This window comes from Puntigrus tetrazona, chromosome 17, assembly GCF_018831695.1.
Source record: "Puntigrus tetrazona isolate hp1 chromosome 17, ASM1883169v1, whole genome shotgun sequence".
Lineage (NCBI taxonomy): Eukaryota > Metazoa > Chordata > Actinopteri > Cypriniformes > Cyprinidae > Puntigrus > Puntigrus tetrazona.
Window position 1 is genome coordinate 8891843 of NC_056715.1, and position 21498 is coordinate 8913340.

General features: G+C 36.9%; 3 protein-coding genes across 6 annotated transcripts; all 3 read right to left on the minus strand.

Annotated features, from left to right (window-relative positions):
• Window positions 1–43: 43 nt before the first annotated feature.
• On the minus strand, window positions 44–3839 carry gale (UDP-galactose-4-epimerase). 2 transcript variants are annotated; one of them, XM_043263451.1, is made up of 11 exons: window positions 3730–3839; window positions 3231–3360; window positions 2839–2954; window positions 2238–2351; window positions 1867–2043; window positions 1684–1797; window positions 1529–1595; window positions 927–1012; window positions 755–832; window positions 527–641; window positions 44–418 (listed from the first exon to the last, which is right to left on the minus strand). In XM_043263451.1, exons 2-11 carry the CDS (start codon window positions 3349–3351, stop codon window positions 354–356), a joined length of 1053 nt encoding a protein of 350 aa, XP_043119386.1. In that variant the 5' UTR covers window positions 3352–3360; window positions 3730–3839; the 3' UTR covers window positions 44–353. The 2 variants fall into 2 exon arrangements, with proteins under 2 accessions (XP_043119386.1, XP_043119387.1); XM_043263452.1 differs by lacking the exon at window positions 3730–3839 and having other exon boundaries at window positions 2839–2951; window positions 3231–3354.
• Window positions 3834–17775, minus strand: si:ch211-195o20.7 (cytospin-A). 3 transcript variants are annotated; one of them, XR_006253063.1, is made up of 14 exons: window positions 17643–17775; window positions 16579–16640; window positions 15093–15449; window positions 14417–14490; window positions 9470–9834; window positions 7747–7831; window positions 7554–7620; window positions 7352–7430; window positions 7142–7247; window positions 6066–6182; window positions 5934–5993; window positions 5419–5504; window positions 4198–4299; window positions 3834–3872 (listed from the first exon to the last, which is right to left on the minus strand). XR_006253063.1 is itself a non-coding variant. In XM_043263448.1 (13 exons), exons 2-13 carry the CDS (start codon window positions 16616–16618, stop codon window positions 4257–4259), a joined length of 1479 nt encoding a protein of 492 aa, XP_043119383.1. In that variant the 5' UTR covers window positions 16619–16640; window positions 17643–17775; the 3' UTR covers window positions 3908–4256. The 3 variants fall into 3 exon arrangements, 2 of the variants coding, with proteins under 2 accessions (XP_043119383.1, XP_043119384.1); XM_043263448.1 differs by lacking the exon at window positions 3834–3872 and having other exon boundaries at window positions 3908–4299; XM_043263449.1 differs by lacking the exons at window positions 3834–3872; window positions 4198–4299 and having other exon boundaries at window positions 4637–5504.
• A 153-nt stretch (window positions 17776–17928) lies between these two features.
• zgc:193593 (uncharacterized protein LOC564090 homolog) lies at window positions 17929–21492 on the minus strand. The gene is made up of 2 exons (XM_043263458.1): window positions 19878–21492; window positions 17929–19426 (listed from the first exon to the last, which is right to left on the minus strand). The coding sequence occupies exons 1-2, from the start codon at window positions 19926–19928 to the stop codon at window positions 19109–19111; spliced, it is 369 nt and encodes a 122-aa protein (XP_043119393.1). The 5' UTR covers window positions 19929–21492; the 3' UTR covers window positions 17929–19108.
• Window positions 21493–21498: the final 6 nt, after the last annotated feature.

The following is a 21498-nucleotide window of genomic DNA, read 5'->3' on the forward strand; positions in this document are numbered from 1 at the left end:
TTCAGTCGGACATACAATAATACGAGAACACAATAACACAAAGTTATTTCTAAATAAACAAAATCATTTTTTTATTTTAAACTGGCAAGAAGTATAAATATTTCTACATTAGAAATGAGCCATTCAGTGTACTAAAAGTGAGATTACACGAAAAATGGAGGACATTAGAAAGCAAAAGAGACATTTTAAATTTCATAAAATCATATGTTTGTATTCAAGTTTCTTGTAATATGATAATTTTACATATAACCATTACAAAATGAAAGACGTCATGGTCCCACTTTGGCTTCGTTTTTTTTTTTTTGAGCGCAATTCCCTTATTTCCATAAGAAACATTCTGCATTCATCCAGTTTCAAGACTGCGTTCCATTACTGAATCCTGTGGGATTCTGGGATTGCCAGCGCCACAGATCCTCACCTGTGTGATTGGGAAAAAAAAGAGCTGTCAGTACTTCACACGCCCCATTACACTCTTATCTACTTACGCACGTGACAGGCATTTAAAATGATTTCAGTTCACACTTACACATCCTTTCCAGATCGAATTCGGCCTTCCAGCGCAGCTCTTTCTCGGCCAGGGTTGGATCTGCATAGCAGGAGGCCACATCACCACTGCGTCGAGGCGCGATCTCATACGCAATCTGGAACAAGAAGAAAAATACCAGCATTGAAGAGAACATCAGATCCAAAACACAAAAACATATATAAATAATGTAATGTATGCACTTTGGACTGCAGCAGGTTTAAGCCTCACCTTTCGACCTGAAGCTTTTTCCATGGCATTCACCATCTGCAGCACTGAGTAGCCCGTACCTGTGCCCAGATTATACACCTACACAGAGACCAGCACAGCGAAGTAAAACTAATGAGTAAAAAGGATGCAAAAATGGAGCACATTAAAGAAGAAGAAAAAAAAAAAGTCATACTTTACACCCACAGTTGTCCTTCAGTTTCCTGACGGCAGCAATGTGCCCCTTTGCCAAGTCAACAACATGGATGTAGTCTCTCACACCTACCCAGAAAGAATGAATCAGTGTTACTGTCTTTACTTAAAACTAAAATGAAAAGAAAGTGGAAACATTAGCTGAAATTAAAACCAACACGGCTAGAAAGAAACTCAAAATATACATTAAAAAAACAACAACCCCCTTTAGTATATTTTATACTAAAATATTAGTATAATTTATATAAATGTATATAATTCTACATAATTTTGTTAGCTATGCAATGTTAATATTTCAATATTTCTATTTTGCTTTAATTTATTTGTATCCGTTTTAGTCTCTGTAAGTTTAGTCCTTCAGCTTATTTTGTTTAAAAGGCAACATACCTACATTTTGTTTAGCTTTTCATCTAAAAGTTATATTTTCTTTCGGCTTTGTTTTAATTAACCAGATGTTTTAGTTAACAACAACGACTAAAATAAACAACAATAAAGAAAACTGACCAAAAAAAAAAGAGGAAAAAAAAAAAAAAAACGAATTAGAAAACCAAAGCTAGCATGTAAATCAGAAATATTTCTCATCACCTGTTCCATCAGGTGTGCTGTAGTCATTTCCAAACACATTCAGATGTTTTCGTCTTCCAATAGCCACCTGCCATTTAAAGGGAGAAAGAACAACATCTGTTACAATAAACACACACACACAGCTCTTCCAGACTTTACATGGTCAGACTGGTTACCTGGGCAACGTAAGGCAGAAGGTTGTTTGGGATTCCCTGTGGATCTTCACCAATCTGTCCTGAGATATGAGCACCAATGGGATTGAAGTACCTGAGCAGAACAGCATTCCAGTCCTGCAAGACATCTGATCAGTCACAAACCTTCCACAGGGTCAAAGGCGTCACAAGAGAGCGGTCCGCTACCTTCTCTGCTGTGCACTGGTCCCTGATTATTTCCTCTATGAAGTACTTTGTCTTGCCATAGGGGTTTGTGCAGCCACCCACTGGATGCTGTTCATCAATGGGGAGTTTCTGGGGGTCTCCATAGACAGTGGCGGAGCTGCTGAATACCAGATTACGCACTCCATGAGACTGCATCACCTGATTCAGACACACACACAGAGCCAAAGCCAGTAATGCATGCCTTAAGCACTAACATGCACGCACAAATGCTAAACTGTACTGAATCCGTTATCGGATTTGTTCAAAGATTCATATGGACACACCATGCATAAAAATTATACATAATGGAAATCCGTGCAAATACATACCAACAATTTAGACACATTTCTTACCTCTAGCAGATTGATAGTCCCTGTGAGATTGACTCTGTAGTACCGTAAAGGCTGTTCTACTGATTCACCCACAGCTTTCAGTCCTGCAAAGTGCATCACTGCATAGAAGGAGTGCTGGGGCGCACAGATAGCAGAGAGAAAACAATTAACTCCATTAGCCACTAAGGGGCGCTGTTACACAATTACTCACAAGGACATCCATTTTTAAATGAACTAAATATATACAAACTTAAATACTAGTTATTTAAATACTAAACTTATATAAACATATAATACATCAAATGTTTTCTTTACATATATTCCTGCCTGTGTTTGTACTTTTTTAACAGCACTAACAGCACTAATAAATAATAATAAAACATAGAAAACAAAACTCTAAACAATAAAATAAAAATGCATACAAAATAAAACATAAAAATATAAATATAGTAAAACAGAAAATAGACATGGCTACCTAACAATAAAAATAATAAAACATTTGGAGACATGTTGTGGCTCAGTGCAGAAATGTAATTAGATTTAATTGAACAAAGTAGTGGATATGGAAAAGATTAAATAGAATATACAAAAAAATTATTAAAAGTGTATATTTATTTTTTACCTTTATGAATATTTTCTCCAATCCAGGTTTATCCAGAAGGTCCAGCTCATGAAACTCAATCGGAGTATTCAGAAACTTCTCTATTCTCCTCAAGCTCTCTGGAACATCACCCTCTCCTCAAACAAAACCCATCCACAAAGAATGACGGACATGAAAAACAGGAAATTTAAATTTAAAAGATAAAAATAAATAAAATTTATTTATTTATTTTACATTTTTAGTTCCTAAGACTATGGATTGCCTAACAGAGCACATCCTACATGTGGTCCACACAAGGGCTCACTGTGTGTGCTGGATATTTGTGCAACGCAGTGGAATTTACTGACAGGGGTCACCGTGTGTTCAGAATACCACCATTCTTCACTGTGTATGGTTTATGGAAGTCTGGTTACCTCTCACAGCATTACTGAAGTTATCGATGACCACCGGGTGAAAACCAGCCTCTATGAGCTCCACAACACAGTGGCTGCCAATGTATCCTCCTCCTCCTGTCACCAAGATCTTCTGACGCATATTGAGAGCCTTCAGCACAGATTAAAAGACAAACACATGAGTTAGGCTACAGCAATTACTGGTCCATTGTTAACAAGTATGTGGGCGTGTTCTATTCTTACTTAACCTGTACGTGAACTACGTGGCTTTACCTCCACCTGCAACATCCTGTTTCACTGTATATGAATGGAGCTCTTTCATTCATTAACGCTCATCGCATCGTAGCATTAAAATCTCATTTAAGAGATTCGTTCAACTCAGTCTGACTACACTGGTGTACATATGCACTATATAAAACACACGAAGACTTTAAAAGTCCTCTGATTGGAGGAGTAAAGTAAGATCTCTCAGCTGTCAGAACAAAACAAACCCTGCAACATCAGCATAACAACAACTCACAGAGAGATGTATTCACACCCACCGTGCTGAAGAGCGGGGAGCAGTGATGGTTACTGGGAAACCCGCGGGTGACAGCAGACAGACAGTCCAGTGACAACTAGGCGGACAGTTCTCAGGCTGTTTGGTTTATTCATTCTCGCTTCCTGGTTTCAGGGACACGTGGAAGCATGTGAAGCCAAGTAACACACTTTCAAAGAAAAAGTCCCTCTTACAAGCGCGCATGCATTTATTTATTTAGTTATTGCATACGTAGCACTACGCACGATTTTTTTTCTTGCATATTATGTGCCCGGATCAAGAATATGCATGCATGCAGAAAAAGGATAAAGCTTAGGAATGCACTAAGAAGTAATATATATTTGTATACTAGCAAATACGTACACTACCAACATAAAGCGCGACCTACATTATTTAAGTAGCCTCATAAAAACTTTTATTATGGAAAATTTACATTATATTTTCACTTACGCGCATTGTGCTATTCACTTTTATTCTGACGTATCTGTCCCGTGGAAGCTAATCATATGTCAGTCAGCTGGTCTTTCGTTTATTTCAAAACAGGAAGAGTCACTTACATATCCAAAACACAAAAACAAAAACAAAACAAAACACTTTTTTAGACTGCTGAACTAAAAATGTATGTAGAAGCATAAAAACAGAGGAATACATTTCTAAAAGCGAAAGTGAAAATGGAGAAAATACTGAAAGCAATAATGTGTGTCAATTTTTGTGCCACATTAATTTTGCGCAGCCACTGACACTCAATGTTCCTTTCATCAACGCTCCAGGAAACATTCATTAATATTTTCCCACATTTTTTTCCTACTACACGTTCTCAGGTAAACTTACCAAGCCTTACACATTTGACAGTGAAAACTACACTGAACACGCAGTAAGAGAACAGACGTAAACAGTGAAAACGAAACATTGATTTATTAATGCCTGTCTTTGAGACCTCACGGGATCACAGCGATGGTACTTTGGTGTTTCAGGGTATCAGTGATGGTTATGGGGCTCAAAGAAAACAGGATAATATTACAGCTGCTGAATGAATCAGCTCGGTTCCTTAATCAGATCACAGCGAAAAAAACATGGCACACATTCAAGAATAACGATTTCTGTGATCTGATATTTATACTGTAGTCCAGGTCTTACTGTATAAGAATCAGAATACAAAAAAGAGCAAAATGACGAATTGAAACCTGCAATATCACATGAAAACCAACAGAGGGCAGACATACTGATAGACACTCCTCATCCAAGTAAAAAAAAAAAAGCTATTTTACAGAGAGACTCCAGCCTTTCTCAGGAGCTGCTCGGCAGTCTTTAATACTAGTACAAGCTATTCAATAGCATTCCAGTTCCTCTCAGTATTTGGGTTCTCAGTTCTTGGCTCAAACATTTTTGAGCTAATCACCTTAGCTGTATATGCTGATTGGTTAAAGGCACAACAAGAAAGCATATAGTCACGAGTTCTTAAGTCCGTTTGAGAGCTCTTCAGAATAATATAATAAAACAAGTAGTTCCATTTGCTGCTTGGAAGAAGTCAGAACATGTGGTAGTGTTAGTTACTTTTTAAAAATCTGATCCCAGATCTTTCATGTCCACTTTAAGGCTGCTTGAAGGTGGATTCTCTCCTCTGAGAATATACCGTTGCTGCGGTGGAATTATGAAAGCATTGTGTCTTACATCTCAAAGTGGCGGTAGATGCTCTCCACGTATTCCAGAACTCTGTGCCAATCCGGTGCTTCATCTTTTAGCATCTCCTCCACCGTCTGAGGAACCGCAATGACACATTGGTCAGAAATGGACAACCATACTAAATCATACTAAAAGTCTGCATAGTTTCTATGTTTGAGTAATTTTTGGAATCACAGTCGTGTCATTATCATATCAGCCAATGATGTCTGAGTCATTTACATATCCAGTCAGTCTTGTCTGAGTAATTCTCCTGTTTAGCCAATCATTTCTGAGCCAATTACATATCTAATCAATCATATCTAATTTATTCACATGTCAATTCAATCACGATTGAGCCATTTACACATCTCGCCTGTCAAGTTTCTCCTCATCTAAAGTCAGCGCCTAAGCTGGGACTAATTACTAGTGCATTGCTTGATTTGTTTTGTGGCTGAATCAGGGTGTAGTAATTACGTGATTGACCAAATTAAACACAGTTGCTTAGAAAACCCAAGTTCACCCACCAGCGATGCAGAGATTCCAAAACCTTCTCCAGTCTTGAATGCAAGAGTGAGATTCTCTTTCTGTGGATAAAACCATCATCAGCATTATCAAAGCAACTCTTGTGTAAGTCATGTGTGTAAAGTGTTTATTACCTTATTTTCTGGACTGAGTTTGTCGTATGGTATATGAGAGGGGAGGTAACTGTGGTAAATAGCACAAAAGGCCAAACCATCCACCCAGCAACTGCTGAAATTAGTGATCTCGATATTCTGAAAGAAACACAAAAAGCAGCAAAATGAGGAAGTGACAGGCAGATATATATATATATATATATATATATATATATATATATATATATATATATATATATATATATATATATATTCTAATCTACATGGTCTAGTTTTATTGTAGTTTTTTTCTGGTGAAGAACCACCAACATAGAGATTGTGGGACTGACTTTTACTATTTTCTATACAGGTATTTGCTGTATGGTTCATCTATACCTGCATCTAAAAAGGTATATAAAATGGTATGGCAGTTTTTAGAATTAACTTATGTTCATCGAGGCTGCATGTATTTGTTCAAAATAACACAGTATGTTTTATCAATTTCAAATAACTATTATCTATTTTAATCAATTTAAAAATGTTAATTATTCCTGTGATGGCAAAGTTGAATTTTCAGCAGCCATCACTCCAGTCTTCGGTGACACTTTAACCTCTATAATTTATTTCTGGATTCTGTGATTAAAAGAAAGTTCAAAATAACAACATTTATGTAATATATCAATATATTTTGTTATTTAACATTATAAGTGTCTTTAACTGTAACCTTTCATTCATTTAATGCTGAATACATTGAATATATTAAATATAAATGGAAATATTTATTTTAAAGATTTTTACTTATCCTAAAGTTTTAAATTGCAGTGTAAATCTAGTTGAGTGAAAAAAGACTATTTTAATCTAGAAGTGTTTGCTGTTTCAACCCTGTAACTTGCAGGCTTCCTTATGCAGGCAGACTGGTAAAAAAAATACCCTGTGTGTCAGACTATAGCTTTCCAGACTGAGAAAGTGCTTTTCAGTTGTGTGTACAATGTGCATCAGACGGTCAGTGAAAGGATTGTGGGTGGTCCGCGCTGTCTGAGGCTGAGACAAGGGGGTGTATGGCCGACTGCCAAGTTTGATCTGTCATCTATTTAGTTTAGTTTGGTTGAATTCAGTACCTTGTATCTCTGAGTTCTGCCTTGACACCAGCGAAGCAGGGAGTTCCGTCTGGAGCTGCCGTGAAGCCTCAGCGACCTGAGTCCTGATGGGAAATCCTCCTGTGCCCTGATGGGAAAGCAGATTCATGTCAGCTCTCTACTATCTAGCAAATCATTAGAATGTTTCTCATGAACCACGGGTGGAAAAACAGTTAGGAGTGTTTGATTCACCTTGTCCTGTTGATTTTATTTGTCACATCTACAGCCGAAGTGTTGCAATTCTGTAGGAGTGAATTCCCCACTTTCTTATCTGTTGGACATGCATAGACACGCACATGAAAGAAATCATTTGTGTCAGTAAGATTTAGGTATGCTAGCAAGGGAACAAATATTCAGTGAAATCCAGTCAACTGGATGAAACACATTCACACACCTCTAATGGAGCTGGTCTTGTTGTTCTGTTGGTCTAAACTTAATGCTTGAGTCTTGATCTGAGAAGTCTGAGAAGTGATTAGACACTGTTTACTGATATTTACTGTCAAATGTTTTAGATACTTAATCATAATATCTGAAAATAAAAGATTGAAAATAGCAGAAAAGGTAATATTTTTTGTTTTTCTACTCACAGATACCGTTGTCATAGTAACGGAAGGTTGGGATGTACCATTTACAACAACATCAGAGTAATCTGAGGGCAGCCGACACAGGCTCCTGCAAAATGATGGAATGATCCATGAACATAACATAGGTCACACGGTCTCTTTAACAGACTGTGGGCTGCAAAACAATGAATCATTTAGAATTACTAAACAATGTTGTCTTTCGGACAAATCAGATATGTCTGACTCTTAGGCATGCATCAACTGTTCTCCAATTCACAATGAATTCTTGATGGATCCCATCGGATGAACAGGCATGAATCAGACTGAACTACAATCCATTCTTTGATTCCGTTGGGAATCAAGAGTACTTTGTGTTCCACATAGAGGAATTGACTCCACTCTAACATGTTCAGATGTAACAAGTCCATTACCTTGATTTTTTTAAACTAGTACATATTCCATGATTCATTTAACAGACTTGAGTCCTGAGAGAATCTGATTTTTTATTTATTTATTTATTCTATGAGTGTTCTGTAATTACATCAGATAGTGATGAGTGAGCATCTGTTAGAGTACTAAGTGATTCATTCAACCCTTCGCTCAACAGATTCATTCCAAAACAAAGCTGTTATTAAAGAAAACACCATCCAAACGCTTCTAAAAGATACAGACAGTTTAAAATCATTCATAAAATTGTAAAGTATATTGTTAACACTTTAAAATAAGGTTACATTTGTTAGTTAACTACATTAGCAAACATGAATTTGTTACCCATTCTCAACTGAAAAGTGCCAAAGCAACACTGCTAAAAAAACGTCTGGCAAAATTGCTAACACCTAACACCTTTATATTCACTTTAACATTAACCTTCATTAATAAATTATTAAAATCAAAAGGCGTATCTGTTGATATTATTTAATGGACCTAAAAAGAGATCAGCAACACTGCACAGTTGTATTATTGTATTATCAGTGTATTGCATTACATTACATTACATTTGCATATTAAATGTTTATATTGTGCATTTATTTAATCTTATAATTTGAACCTTTGTATGGTGGTATTTTACTAGTATTTATTTTTAAATCATCTAAAAAGTCAGTTATTTCAATCTTTTGCTGTAGTGTGTTAGTAGGAAATATCACTTTCAATTCCAGACATTCATTTTGCAATTAATTGTAATAATTCAGTGAGATTTTTGTTTGCACAAGACAGACTAAATACAGAGGAAATGTGGCAATGTCTCCAAAATGCTTCAAGAGACCTACCTGCAAAGCTACAGTACTGTTAAAAAGTTTTAGACACTTTTTAGATAAAAATGATAAAAAAGTAGGATGCTGTCAAAAAATAATGCTGTAAATAGATTTTTAATCAATTAACAAAATTAAATCACAATTTGATGTGACCATCTTTTGTGTTTAAAGTAGCTTTTGGTAGCTTTAAAAGTATGTCTATTTAGGCATTTTGGAGACATTGCCACAGCTCTTCTGGATTCAGTCTTGACTTGGTTTGGTCTGTTTTTCATTTCATTCTGCACAGACTGGATGATGATGAGATCAGATATGTCTGTGGCTCTTGTTAGACTCCTTGGGCAAACAAAAATCTCACTGGATTAATATATTAACTGCAAAATGAATGTTTGGAAATGCAGACTGATATTTTCTACTGACACACTACTGCAAAAGACATGCATGTATAGGTATATATTTATTTTTCAAATATTTTCACATAGCTGGATAACACTCACCTTGAGCTCTCTGTAATACCAGAGACGCGCGTTTCTCCTTTTCCCTTCATTTCATCTTCGGGTCCAGTTTTCCTCCGATAACCCTCCACTTGTCTCTCTAGGCCCCTCATTGCCGGCGCCCCCTGTTGGCTGCCTGTGACCTGCTTCAGTTTCTGCTTGCTCTGCTCTAGCTCAACTCTGAGGCTCTCCAATTGACTTTCGACCTCTCTGCGACCCTGCAAGGCATCAGCTAGCTGTGTACCCAGGTCTTGCCTTGCTGCTCTTAATGTACTTAGCTCTTCCTCAGCTTCTGCCCTCAGTCTGTCTGAAACCACTAGCGCCACCTTCAGGTCTGCCTGGAATTGCTGCCACTCTTCACGTTCTGCCTGCAGAATGAGATAACAAGTCATATTATTTGGTATAATTTTAATTTTTATATATATATATATATATATATATATATATATATATATATATATATATATATATAATTAAAATATGAAATTAGAATTAACTTTTAATGAAACGTTAAAATATAAACAATATATATACTATATATATATAAAATATATATATACCAATTTGATGGGAACGTTGCTGTTCACACATGCCAAAAAAACCTGTTCCTCAAGATGTCTTTAATCTATTCCGAAGCAGACAGTATTACTAGGAGGAAGTGGGTCTCTGGTCTTTGAGAGCAGAGCAGTAGACAGGATATGAATGTTTTCCTCTTGGATAGAGTTGTAACTCAACTGTGAGTTTATGAGGTCAAAAGGTTTGTTGTGAATCTCACCGCTATGGTGATCCTATGGAGCTGCTGTCCACCGCTCACTGTTTGCTAAACACACACTTACACACAATATGCTTACACTAAACTCCACTCTTAGAAATCTGAGCTTGTTCTGCACGTCTCAGCAAGATCAGTAACGAGTCCTCTTTTAAAGACATGAAACGTATCTTGTGCTATTTACATGCGGTGGCCATTTCATATTTACACACACACACACACACACACGCACACACACACACACACACACACACACACACACACACACACATGCAGCCTTGAGCATGTCCTGGCGATACAGTGATTTCTCAATAGTTAGGAGAAGCACAAGTGTGATTCCCTAGAATGATAGCACACGTATACACAATTTAGTTTCAGAATCACATTTTTAAAAGCATCATGACCGATCATTCTTTCTTTCTCTTTCATCATTTATTTCCTTTCTTGTCTCTCTTTCATTAGAACTGACTGAAACTCTATGTCTTGATTCTGCCAGAGAGTAAATTACTCATGTAAAGACAAATGACCGACTACTAAAATTATCAGTAACATAAAACAGAAAAATGTGAGGACAAAAAGTTACTCAGGACAAAAGAGAGAGAGAAAAATTAATAAGATGAAAAGGTGGAGAACAGAAACGTAAGACCTATTAAAAGACTATAAATCACAGAGCTATTGTTTTGTGGGAATAATAAAAGATATATATTATTAAAAATAATAGTATGTTTAATATTAGTAACTTCTGCCATTGTTATAAAATGGCGTGACTCTTGATTTTTACAGTGATTACTTTAATGACTTTACAATGTAAGCTTCATAACAATGAAAGCATCACGTAATTACACTGATACTATATGCATGTTATTATAGATCAGACGCTAGTTCCTTAGCCTGAAAAAGGTTGAAGACCCCAGCTTTGTCTAAACAAATAACATTGAAGGAGGATGGAAACAGAGTAGGAGGAGAGAGAGAGAGAGAGCAGGGGAAGTCTCAGGACCCTCTTCATCACTCCGAGGCCTCCAGAACCCAGCTGGAGCTGATTATAGCAAAAATACACAACATCACACTTTCCCTGACACACACACACTGATATCTGATATAGGAAAACAGACATTAGGGGGTATTTTGGTATTTCTGTAATGTGTTTTAAATTGAAAACCCTTTTGAAATATTTGGCAAAGCACAATATAAAATTGTTGACTGCACACTTTGTTTAGCAGTGTAGCTTTGTGTAAATTTGTAGTATTTTATACACTACAACTATTCTTTTTTTGAATCTGTAGATTTTTTAAAATATAATTAAACTTTCAAACCAGTATTAAATTAATTTAATTTACTTTCTGAAATTCACTAAAGAATACGCTACATGTTGTGTAATATCTGAACATATTTTAAAACACTATGCATCGCACATCTCAGGCCTTTGTAAATGGTAACAGCAAAAGATAATAAATAAACTACTAAGAATCAGAACGACAAGGCTTAAACGTGTGCCTCATTGTGAGGAGACGCAATGCAAATGGAAACACTGTTTTCTAAAATCAGCTCAAAATCATCATTATCATTAAATACATTTGATATCCTCCGACGGGAATCAGAAATCTGTGCCCATATTACACTACGCCATTTTCTGTGAAATCTATCAGCTCTGACTCACCAAAATCTGCAAGCTGTCTCTGACTTTCTGCAACTAGCTTCAGGGCAACAATTTTGTAGCGTATTCCAGCTTTTAAAGGAAATGAAAAGACCAGTGATTATTGCTAGTGATATAACGCATCCTCAGTGACTTCACAATAAGAATGGTCTGTCACAGGAGGGATTTTCAACCATTTTACCTTATGATGCAAAATAAATCTTTTCCTATCAGCCGGTTTAATTCCTGAACCAATTGCTCTGAAAAGACACTTAATTTTATTGATGAATAAAAAAGGAGTGCAACAGCATTAACACATGTTGGCAATCATCCAACCTTGTTAAAGTCATTAAATTCTGTCTTTCTCTCTGCTCACACTCACAGCTTTCCAGTCATCCACACAGGACAGAAAATGACCACACCTCCCTCCCTCTCTCTGGACAGTGGTGATGTTTTAGACATCAGCTCATTGACTCTGGGATTTCTAAGGAAGTACCACACCCATGATGATAAGACGTTGTTGCTCTTTTTTAGGGCTTTCGTACAGTGTGTGTGGAGGTGGATAGAGTGCGACTCTCTCACCCTACTCGAAAACCCCTCGCACACACATACACGCTACGTAATCGCTACACTCGACTACACACAGAAAAGCGCCCACAGACAAGTGCGTCCGACACAATGGTCTAATACACTCTGGAAAGCTTTTTCCAGCCAAAGCCAAAGCCAGCGTGTGACTCCTGCATTCAGAGCAGTCCATCTGGAACTGATCCGCCAGCTTCTTACGTTCATAACGTGTGTGTTAATATTGAAACAAAAGCTGCAGATGAAGGGACCCACCACCCATCAAACACACACCACACACACGCACACACCCATATTTTGTGCTTGTGAGTATAGTCATTGTTAGCAAATGGGTTTTAGCATTTTAGCAAAGTGAGACTGTTGACATTGCATGAGAGATTCAGGTCAAAATGAAACTTACAAAGAGTGACTCTAAACCTTATGAGTGAATTTTGAAAGCTTTGTGGTAATGATTTAATACATTTTGTGCATGTTCTGGCTGCTGGAAAAAGCGTACAACAGCAAAACCAACTGTTGTCCGATAAACATGCGGACATGCTGGATGAGATCATGCTACAATTGCATTTCACAAATGCATTTAGTCTGACTTTAAAAAATGAATAAACAAGCAACTGACTGACTTTTCTTCTGTATTCTGCCATATATCCAAGTTTAATTATTTTCCTGCTCTTGCATCAGCGCACAAAACATTTTTTCTGATTAAAGAGCCCATGATTTTTTAAAGCTATACGGATAAACCCTTTATAATAAACATTGAAACATTTAAGAAAAAATAAGATAACAATTTTGATTTGGTGACATTAAATAGATCAACTGGCCAGCAATGAACTAGTCCAGTCTCTGTATAAGCCTGGTTTCTCTCAAAGTTATTCTCCATTTCTGTCACCTGATGGTTTCCTTGCCACTATTGCCTTTGTCTCGCTTGGGGTCTAAAAGACGCTTAATATTCAGCAAAATGATTGAACTGCCCTGAAACTTTTGGGTCAGGACAAAACTTGAACTGAATAATGACACTATTGATTATCATTTCCTATTTAATTCTGTAAAGCTCCATTGAAGTAATTGTACATCTATTGTACAAAGCGCTATAAAAATAAGTTGACTTGATTTGTCCTGTTTTTAATTTGGTTTAACAAAGTTCAAGTAAGTGTGATTAGTGGTTGAGTTGAATTGTAAAGACATGTCCACTTACAGAAGTCTGGGCAGTAACACACACACACACACACACTCTCTTGTTTGGTCAGTGAATCGTTACATGCTGACTTCTGCTGTCACAGTGGCCAAACAAAAAAGTTTTGTTCTTGCAAGAGCTGAACAGAATTCCCCTCATCCCCCTCAGTATCTCCCGTTCACTCCCTGTTTCCATCTGCGTCTCAATCACTCCAACTACTTCTGCAGGCCTGGCAGCCTGTGTAGTTACTTTAAGACCAGAGAACTGGTTTGTTGTTTACAAGTTGCTATAACTAATTTGAACTTTCCTTTTCTTTCATACTAAATCTATCAATTCAAAATCTATAACAGGGATAATGATTCACCGTCCCCCCTTTTTTTTTTTTTTTCTCATTTCTGCCTCCTCCCTCTCTTCCTCATTCCTGTCAAAAATAGTTTTTTTTTATCTGATTCCTTGAGACTACCAGATTAGGCCTACATTAGAGAACCATAACATAAACACACACACTCACAAAAACAATGTCCATTCCTCAGCTAAGACAGGAAAGGAGTCATTTGTAGGGTTGCATGTCCCATAAGCCTCTGCTGAAGCTGACGGACTGTTATCAGACAATCCTTGACCTGCACCTCTGGGAACAATGTGACTTCCTGTTGCATTTCCCTCTGTCTTCAAAAGAGGGAATTTTATAAACCAAAGTGTCAAGCACTAACTGAATGTCATGGTTTAGGGCAGCTGAGACACAACGTATCAGTTGAGAGTACATGGATGCTACAAAAACAAGCAAATGTCATTCACCTGAATCTTCTCCTTAAAGCTTCTCAAGTCCTCCTTCATCTTCTCCCTCTCCACCAGAAAACATTTTAACATATCTGAAAAACATACAAAAAGTGATTCATAATGCAAGTATGTGCACATAATAAAGCAATAAACCACAAAAAGAAAAGCGTGTCACTTTTAATTTACAACAGTAGTAAAGTCATTGCAGTGCCTCATATGGTTTATTGCCTATGATAAAAATTGTTTAATAAACAATCTGTTAACAACAGCTGTGAATACAAATCTATAAAGGTTATTCTTCAGACCCAGAGTGTATATCAAGTGGCAACCCAACAATAAAAAAGTAAATGAATATTATTTAATATACTCTGGGTTGTATTTCCTTTTACTTTCCACAGATGTGTTCATAATTTAAAAAATAATGTCAAATACTTCTGAGAAGCGATTTTAACAAAAAACACAAGCCAAATATAAATATGCATGCTTATTTATTTGCATTCTTTTATTTGCATGTAGTATTTTTTCTTCCCTTCCCATGATCAGAACACTAGTTATCAGCAACACTAGTTGAGTCCCACAAATTTATGTACAGTAATACACTGAGAATGCTATTATGTGTAGAAGTTCATGTAGGCTGAATATGTACATGCTTCAGTTTAGGAATAAATGGACAAAGCATCACGGCCTAACTCACCGTTTAATATGTGCGTGGATTCTTCAGTGTTGTTAAGCTGCAGCGTGTTCAAACACTCCTGTAGAAGTTTTGCGTCCACTTCTGCGTCTCCATTCATACACACATCTGAGGAACAAGACACCTGCTCAGGTGATTCTGTCATCTTAAGTCCTTCCTCAGCCTCCTTTGCAGGCTCTGCCCTGCAGTCCAACAGAAGCTCATCGTTCTGATTGGTGGAGCTCAGAGCATCTTGAGTTGATTCAGGGGTGCCTGTGCTTGTACAGTTGGAAATGGACACCAGTTGCGTGGTTGGTGAGCAGGTAGTAACAACACTATATGGCGAGGTGGGAGGTGTTTCATACGTTTCCACAACAGTGACTATAAAAAAAGAGGTACAGGTCTTAGAGCTGACAGATTTCTCTTTAAATAAAACATTTCCTGACATAATAACTTGCGTGAGTAGATTAGTCTGTCATAGAAATTAAACTATATATCTGTTATTTATTGGATGTTAAGAATGTGGTTAATATTCATGGTTTCAGGGGACAAGAAGACACTGTCTGGGAACAGAATTATGTGACTACTAATTGAAGTCTAATAGAGATATTTTTGTCTATTTTTGGATAGATGACACTATGATCAACACTACTTTCCTAATCATTTTTCTGGTTTTCCAGTAGAATATCTATAGATATTTTAAAAGAAAAGATTTATATAAATAATAAAAATAAATTATATAAAATGTCCTTTATCCTTTTGCCCTGATTTTAAGTGTCTTTCAAGAACATTTATTCAAGAACATGATCAGTCAACTTAGTAAGAACTGTGTGTGGACATAATAACTAGAATTTTAAGTAGAATTTTCCCATTAATTTTTCCATTTCTGCATTTTTTTTGCTATTCCCTTAAACTTTAATATCCATCATCATCAAACAATATTGTACATAATTTACACTGTTAGGTTGCAAATAAAAGAACTCTATACATTTTTTTTCATACTCCTTAGGTAAATTTTAGCAAAAAACCCCACAAATTTGTCTGTTCTTTAAACAAAACTATTGTATAGCTTCATAAAAGTTTGGAATGAGTATTATTGATTTAAGAAGTTTTCCTTTTTTTAATATATAAACCAACAAAAACAGATTTGATTGAATGTGTGTGGGTGTTCTTCATTAAGAAGTCTTTGTCGTCTCTCTTGGTGGGAAAGGTTTGCTGAGTCAGTGAGTCTGAGAGCGCTGGACACCACCAATAACAGGGAAGAATGTACAGTACAGTATTCCAATAATCACCCTCTCTTTCTTTTACATGTAATAACTCTCCTGCAGTCCTTTCTTTCTCAACATTCACATGCCTGCATCACACAGCACTATTTTCTTTCCTTATTTTTATGTTTATATCTCTCTCTCTCTGTCTCTGTTGATATTTTTTCTCTTGTGAAAAATTATATTGTATTATTTTGTACACTGAATGTGTGTGCGTGTGTGCTTTTCTGTCAAAAGCAACTTACCTGAAGACCCATGTCTTTCTTTCCCAGAGTTATTCCCCATGTTACCAACAGCTTGTTTCACTCTAGAGTCCAAAAAACCCCCCCAAAAAACATACACATAGTTTATTCACAAATGTGGTTTATGTCCAATTCTTGATATAATATCCAAATAACAGAGTGGTGTTTCCAAATATTCATATCAATAACTCTATAAAAACGTTTTTGTATTAGGATCTGTGCTCATACTGAGATCAGAGACTTTCAGAAAGCTTTGCACCAATGGCAGGGAAATTTGAATGAGGTTTGTGGTAAACTTTGCATAATAATGCAAAAGCCCATGGACGATGCTAAACCTACATGGCTGTGAGAGACCAGGGTGCGTTGTAATACCTTGTGATTCTTTGTCATTTCACAAGTCATAATATCAAGACAATTGATAAATACCACCTTTTGATTGGTCCCTAAAGAACAGCTCCCAATAACATCTCAACAGGTAAATTGTCTCGTTTGCATAATAACTTTTTATAGCCACTCAGTCTAAAGTGAACAACGTATATGATTTTAAACGTAGCAGTCACTGAGAACCAAAACAAACATAAAAATTAATTTTTGATCCCAACAGAACTAGCATAAAGTTACATCACGTTTTTAAGTATTACTGTAAACATATAACATTTTTACCTATTCAGAATCAATTTAATGAATTAGCAGGCTACTGCTGCAATCTAATAGAACTGATCAGGAATAAAACAATAACTACCCACTTCCTTTTTTTCTCCTAACTTCCAATTTGGTTAAAACTTACCGTTCAACATAGCCCAGCCTGTCCTACTTTAGCTAACATCAATTGATATGACTTATAATACCACTTTAACCGCCAACTTTTATAAATTGGAATAACAGCAACAACTTTAAAGCAAGATAATACAAACACGGAATTAACAGATTGACGAACAGACAGCATTAAATTATATGAGAAAATGACCGCATATCATTCTTATACAAATTATTGATTTATAAATACATATACATACACCATGCGATAGCGAAAACATTAATAAGGGATAGTTTTGTTGCTTACACACCTGATCGAAGGGCTTCTATTCACCGGGACTGACAAGTTTTACATGTTGTAGCTGGTGGAGTCTCACAGCTTCCCGGGACGAGAGCAGATCGTGAGCGGACTGCAGGATGTGGGTATGAAGCCCGCTTAAAATCTGTCCTTTTGCCCCCTCATGAGGACTGAGTAGTAGTCTACTACTGGAGACAGCGTGAACTAGATCTAAACTTGATTCAAACGATCATACTGTCCTCTGCTTGAAGGAGCGACAAATCACATTTACCAGCCTGCTGTAAACATACTTGAGTGAGTTTCTATCCATCAGGAGTCACGTGTGAGTACATTCTTTTGATGAACATCACCATTATTAAGGGTTTATGTTCAATCGGATGTGTAATTTACAAGGCTTAACGAACTAGGCAGCCTGTCCGGTCACCGTAACCTTAATTTTTGACCCGATGCTGACCCTAATCCTGATTTAAAGGCTTACCTTGAGCAACAGACGTTTAAGATAATGTTATTTAGCCATTAGCTTATCTTTAGCTTATCTGACCTAAACAACCGCGATGCATTACAGTAACGTGATTTTTACAGCAATAATAATAATAATAATAAACATACACCATGAAAAGAAATGCTAAGAAAAAATATTTTTAGATTTTTTTTAATTTTTTTTTTATTTGCATAACATATAAATCCATACACAGCTAAATGTATACAACATTTTGTATTGTTTATAAGGTAAACACCGATATTAGGGCTGTAATACTGTAGCCATATAAAACAGCTAAAATAAGCATTTAAAAAGATTATACATGATACAAAACATATCAGTACAAGCGTGTATTCGCGTTCTGTGTGCTGTATACAGTACTGTTTCAAACACAACATATTCTCTCTGTAATACCTGAAAACCAAGCCAATAAATGATAGCTCCTGACTCACAGCCTACCTGTATGTTTACATCTCATTAACAAGCCCTAGTAAATAAATTCAGCAAACTAATCTTCAGGAAGTAGTTTAGCTTTGGAAACATGCCTGTCACAGTGGATGTTATTGTGACTGTAAATACATTTCTAAGTAAAGAGCCAGTCATTAGGAAGCCATTGACCGACGTGCAAATGATGCTTGGTATGTGGGCTTGATTCAGTATATTCAAATTCAGTGGATTTCAGAATATCTTTCCACCAGTGTCAGTGCCAAAGCATGACATCGTCAAACCAATATGCCTGCACATTTAGACTTATTAAAAAATGCAGGTGATTTTCACAAGGATGTCAGCAAACCAACAGTTGGTCCTTATCACATATCTGCTGAATCATTTGTGCAACTTCGGCCAACCTCAACACACAATCTAATCAGGGAAAACCGGCTTTCTTGTACGAAGGCACTTTCCAAATAACTATAGACTAAATTATTGACTATGCTCCATCTTACACAGTAAGACCTCACAAGTCCCTTGCATGGCTGAAGGATTTTTTTGGTTTGTTTTCATATGTCAGGCGATGCCTTCACAGGTTGCTCGGTGTCACCTGTGTTTTTGATTGGTTGATCTTGTTCATCTTTTTTGATGGAGGCCACTGAAGTATTGCCTGAAGCCAGACGGGTTCGACCTGGGGAACTAGGGCCATCGACATTAATGGCGGGTTTGGACATCCAGTGCAGGATGCGTGTGGAGGGGCGGTGGTGAACAGCGAGTTGGCGAGAGCTGTATCCAGACATCGCAATTCCCAATGCACCCAGAAAAACAGCCACCCGCGGCACTACGAGATCGTGAGCTCCTTGGGTCACAGTCTGTACGGCAGATGTCTGAAAGAGAGTGGAAATCCACAGTTATTATGATTATTATATGATGAACTGACAAGTATTAACCTTCAAGTCACTTTCAATTAGAAACACCTTAACATGTCTGACTGATGACTCAGTTTGGCTGTGAATTTGTAAATGGTACAATAATAAAGAACTCACTAAAGTAAATCATCAAGATAATTCTGTAACAACTTAAAGTGGATTGTAAGTTTTCTAATGTAATAATTGCCAATTATTTGAGATAATAGCGATTGAAATCAGACCATTTGGAATGTTGTAAAAATTCTTGAATTAAAGAACAAAAAGATTATTCACTATTACATCTACATCCAGGAAGTTTTGAGTTTAGCCCTACATATCTGCCCCAGTGTAGGTATAACTACACATACATATACAAACCTGTCAACATTTGCAGATGACTGCAGTTTCTTAATAAGATTCTTTTACTCACCTGCAAGTAGCGGATGTGTCCTAAAGTAGGATGTGGGAGACCAAAAATCATATCAATTTATTCCCCAAGCCTCAGAATTTTGTTTGTGAGCAGGACCTTTTTCTTTTCTTGTTTTTCTCCTTCTGAAAGAAGGAAGCTCAGAGGACAGAGCTCACTCTGGTAGGACTGCACGTCTATCGCTGTCTTGCTCTGACCAGAGCTTATATAGAGAGCGAGGCCCCGTCTGTCTGTCTCGGTCTCAATGAGATTACCAAAATGAGGCTAGCACGCACTTGGACATGCTAGCTATGACGACAGTGGGAACTGTGAGGGATGCAGGGTTAAGTTGTTGTGAAGGACAACATCTTTGTATAGCTTGGCATGCGTAAAGCCGGAAAGGGCTATAATGTCTAGTCACACAGGTCAGAGGTGACCCAGTTATCAATACAAAAAACACAACTGAATTAAAAATGTAATTTAATGTAATTTATTTCTGTGATGACATTACTTTAGTCTTCAATGTCACATGATCCTTCAGAAAACAATCAATATGCCGATTTGGTGGTCAAGAAGCATTTACTATTATCAATGTTGAAAATAGTTGTGATACTAATGACTAAATGTAAATGTAATGATACAGTTGTGGAACTGAAAGGCTCAAGCATTAATGAAATGCAATGTAAAGAAATATTTATTTTTTCTGACTTCTGTCTTACGGACGCTAGTGAAGATCCTAGAAACAAAAAAAGTAGGTGTTTTCTGCCACCATTTTGTCTCACTTACTCGCCTAGTTAAATATCAGTTTGTTGGTACACTTCAAAATTAACCTGTCTGGAGTTTTGCCTTAGGGTAGAGAACAAAGTAAACAGAGGACAGCAGAATATTGTTTTTCCTAGCACAGTACTATAGACCCTTCAACCGCACAATGTTTTATCTGTCTGAGTTCAGGGCCTCACTGGGGACTGACAAATCTTAGTTTTATGAGGACCTGTTAAATAAATAGACCTCACTCAGTGGCAGATCATTTAGTATGTTTAAATTAAATTGCTTTTCCGAGCACTTCTGACTGGCAGATATTCGCTCCACCTCTTTGCAGGATTGCCTCTCATCTTCTGAGTGGATATTCAGTCCTGATCCATAAACCGTAAACCAATAAACTGCGATATTGAAGCTGCAGTGAGCCTTTAGTCTGATGATATGCTGTGTTTACGGCTAAAACAAGATGATTAGCTATTTTATTTTGTTCTTTTCGGCTGCTACTGTATAATTCCATCATCACACCTGCTGTGTCTTCCGCACTATTTTCCAGCTGGTGTAAGGAAATATTTCTGAGGGAAACGGCAGGGTTATTATTTCCAAACACTGCAACATAATGGGAAGCAATAAAAAAATTATACTCTGTCTGAGCCAACCCAGATGCAAGTGATCCTATAATGGCATCCAAGTGTTGTGGGTTGCCTTGTGTCGCAGATTAGCACAAACACACGGTGCGGTCTAGAGACGCTTGTATAGCTAAAGTCATTCTTCCTTGACGTCACGGTTAAGCCATTGAATCAGTTTAAATGGATCATAGTATGTAGTGCACTGCAGGTAGGTAATTCAAGCAATCACTGAATACAAGCACATATATGCTTTCTTACAA

What these genes read in the sequence shown, in the direction of transcription:
- gale (XM_043263451.1), bottom strand. Translation starts at nt 3,351, where the DNA reads ATGCGTCAGAAGATCTTGGTGACAGGAGGAGGAGGATACATTGGCAGC. An exon ending in TGGAGAAAATATTCATAAAG is followed by an intron (nt 2,352 to 2,838) that starts GTAAAAAATAAA and finishes TGTGCGCCCCAG; the next exon opens with CACTCCTTCTATGCAGTGAT. An exon ending in TTCTGCCTTACGTTGCCCAG is followed by an intron (nt 1,596 to 1,683) that starts GTAACCAGTCTG and finishes TTTAAATGGCAG; the next exon opens with GTGGCTATTGGAAGACGAAA.
- si:ch211-195o20.7 (XM_043263448.1), bottom strand. Translation starts at nt 16,618, where the DNA reads ATGGGGAATAACTCTGGGAAAGAAAGACATGGGTCTTCAG. An exon ending in ATCCACGCACATATTAAACG is followed by an intron (nt 14,491 to 15,092) that starts GTGAGTTAGGCC and finishes TATGTTTTTCAG; the next exon opens with ATATGTTAAAATGTTTTCTG. An exon ending in AATAAAATCAACAGGACAAG is followed by an intron (nt 7,248 to 7,351) that starts GTGAATCAAACA and finishes CTTTCCCATCAG; the next exon opens with GGCACAGGAGGATTTCCCAT.
- zgc:193593 (XM_043263458.1), bottom strand. Translation starts at nt 19,928, where the DNA reads ATGATTTTTGGTCTCCCACATCCTACTTTAGGACACATCCGCTACTTG. An exon ending in GACACATCCGCTACTTGCAG is followed by an intron (nt 19,427 to 19,877) that starts GTGAGTAAAAGA and finishes ACTCTCTTTCAG; the next exon opens with ACATCTGCCGTACAGACTGT.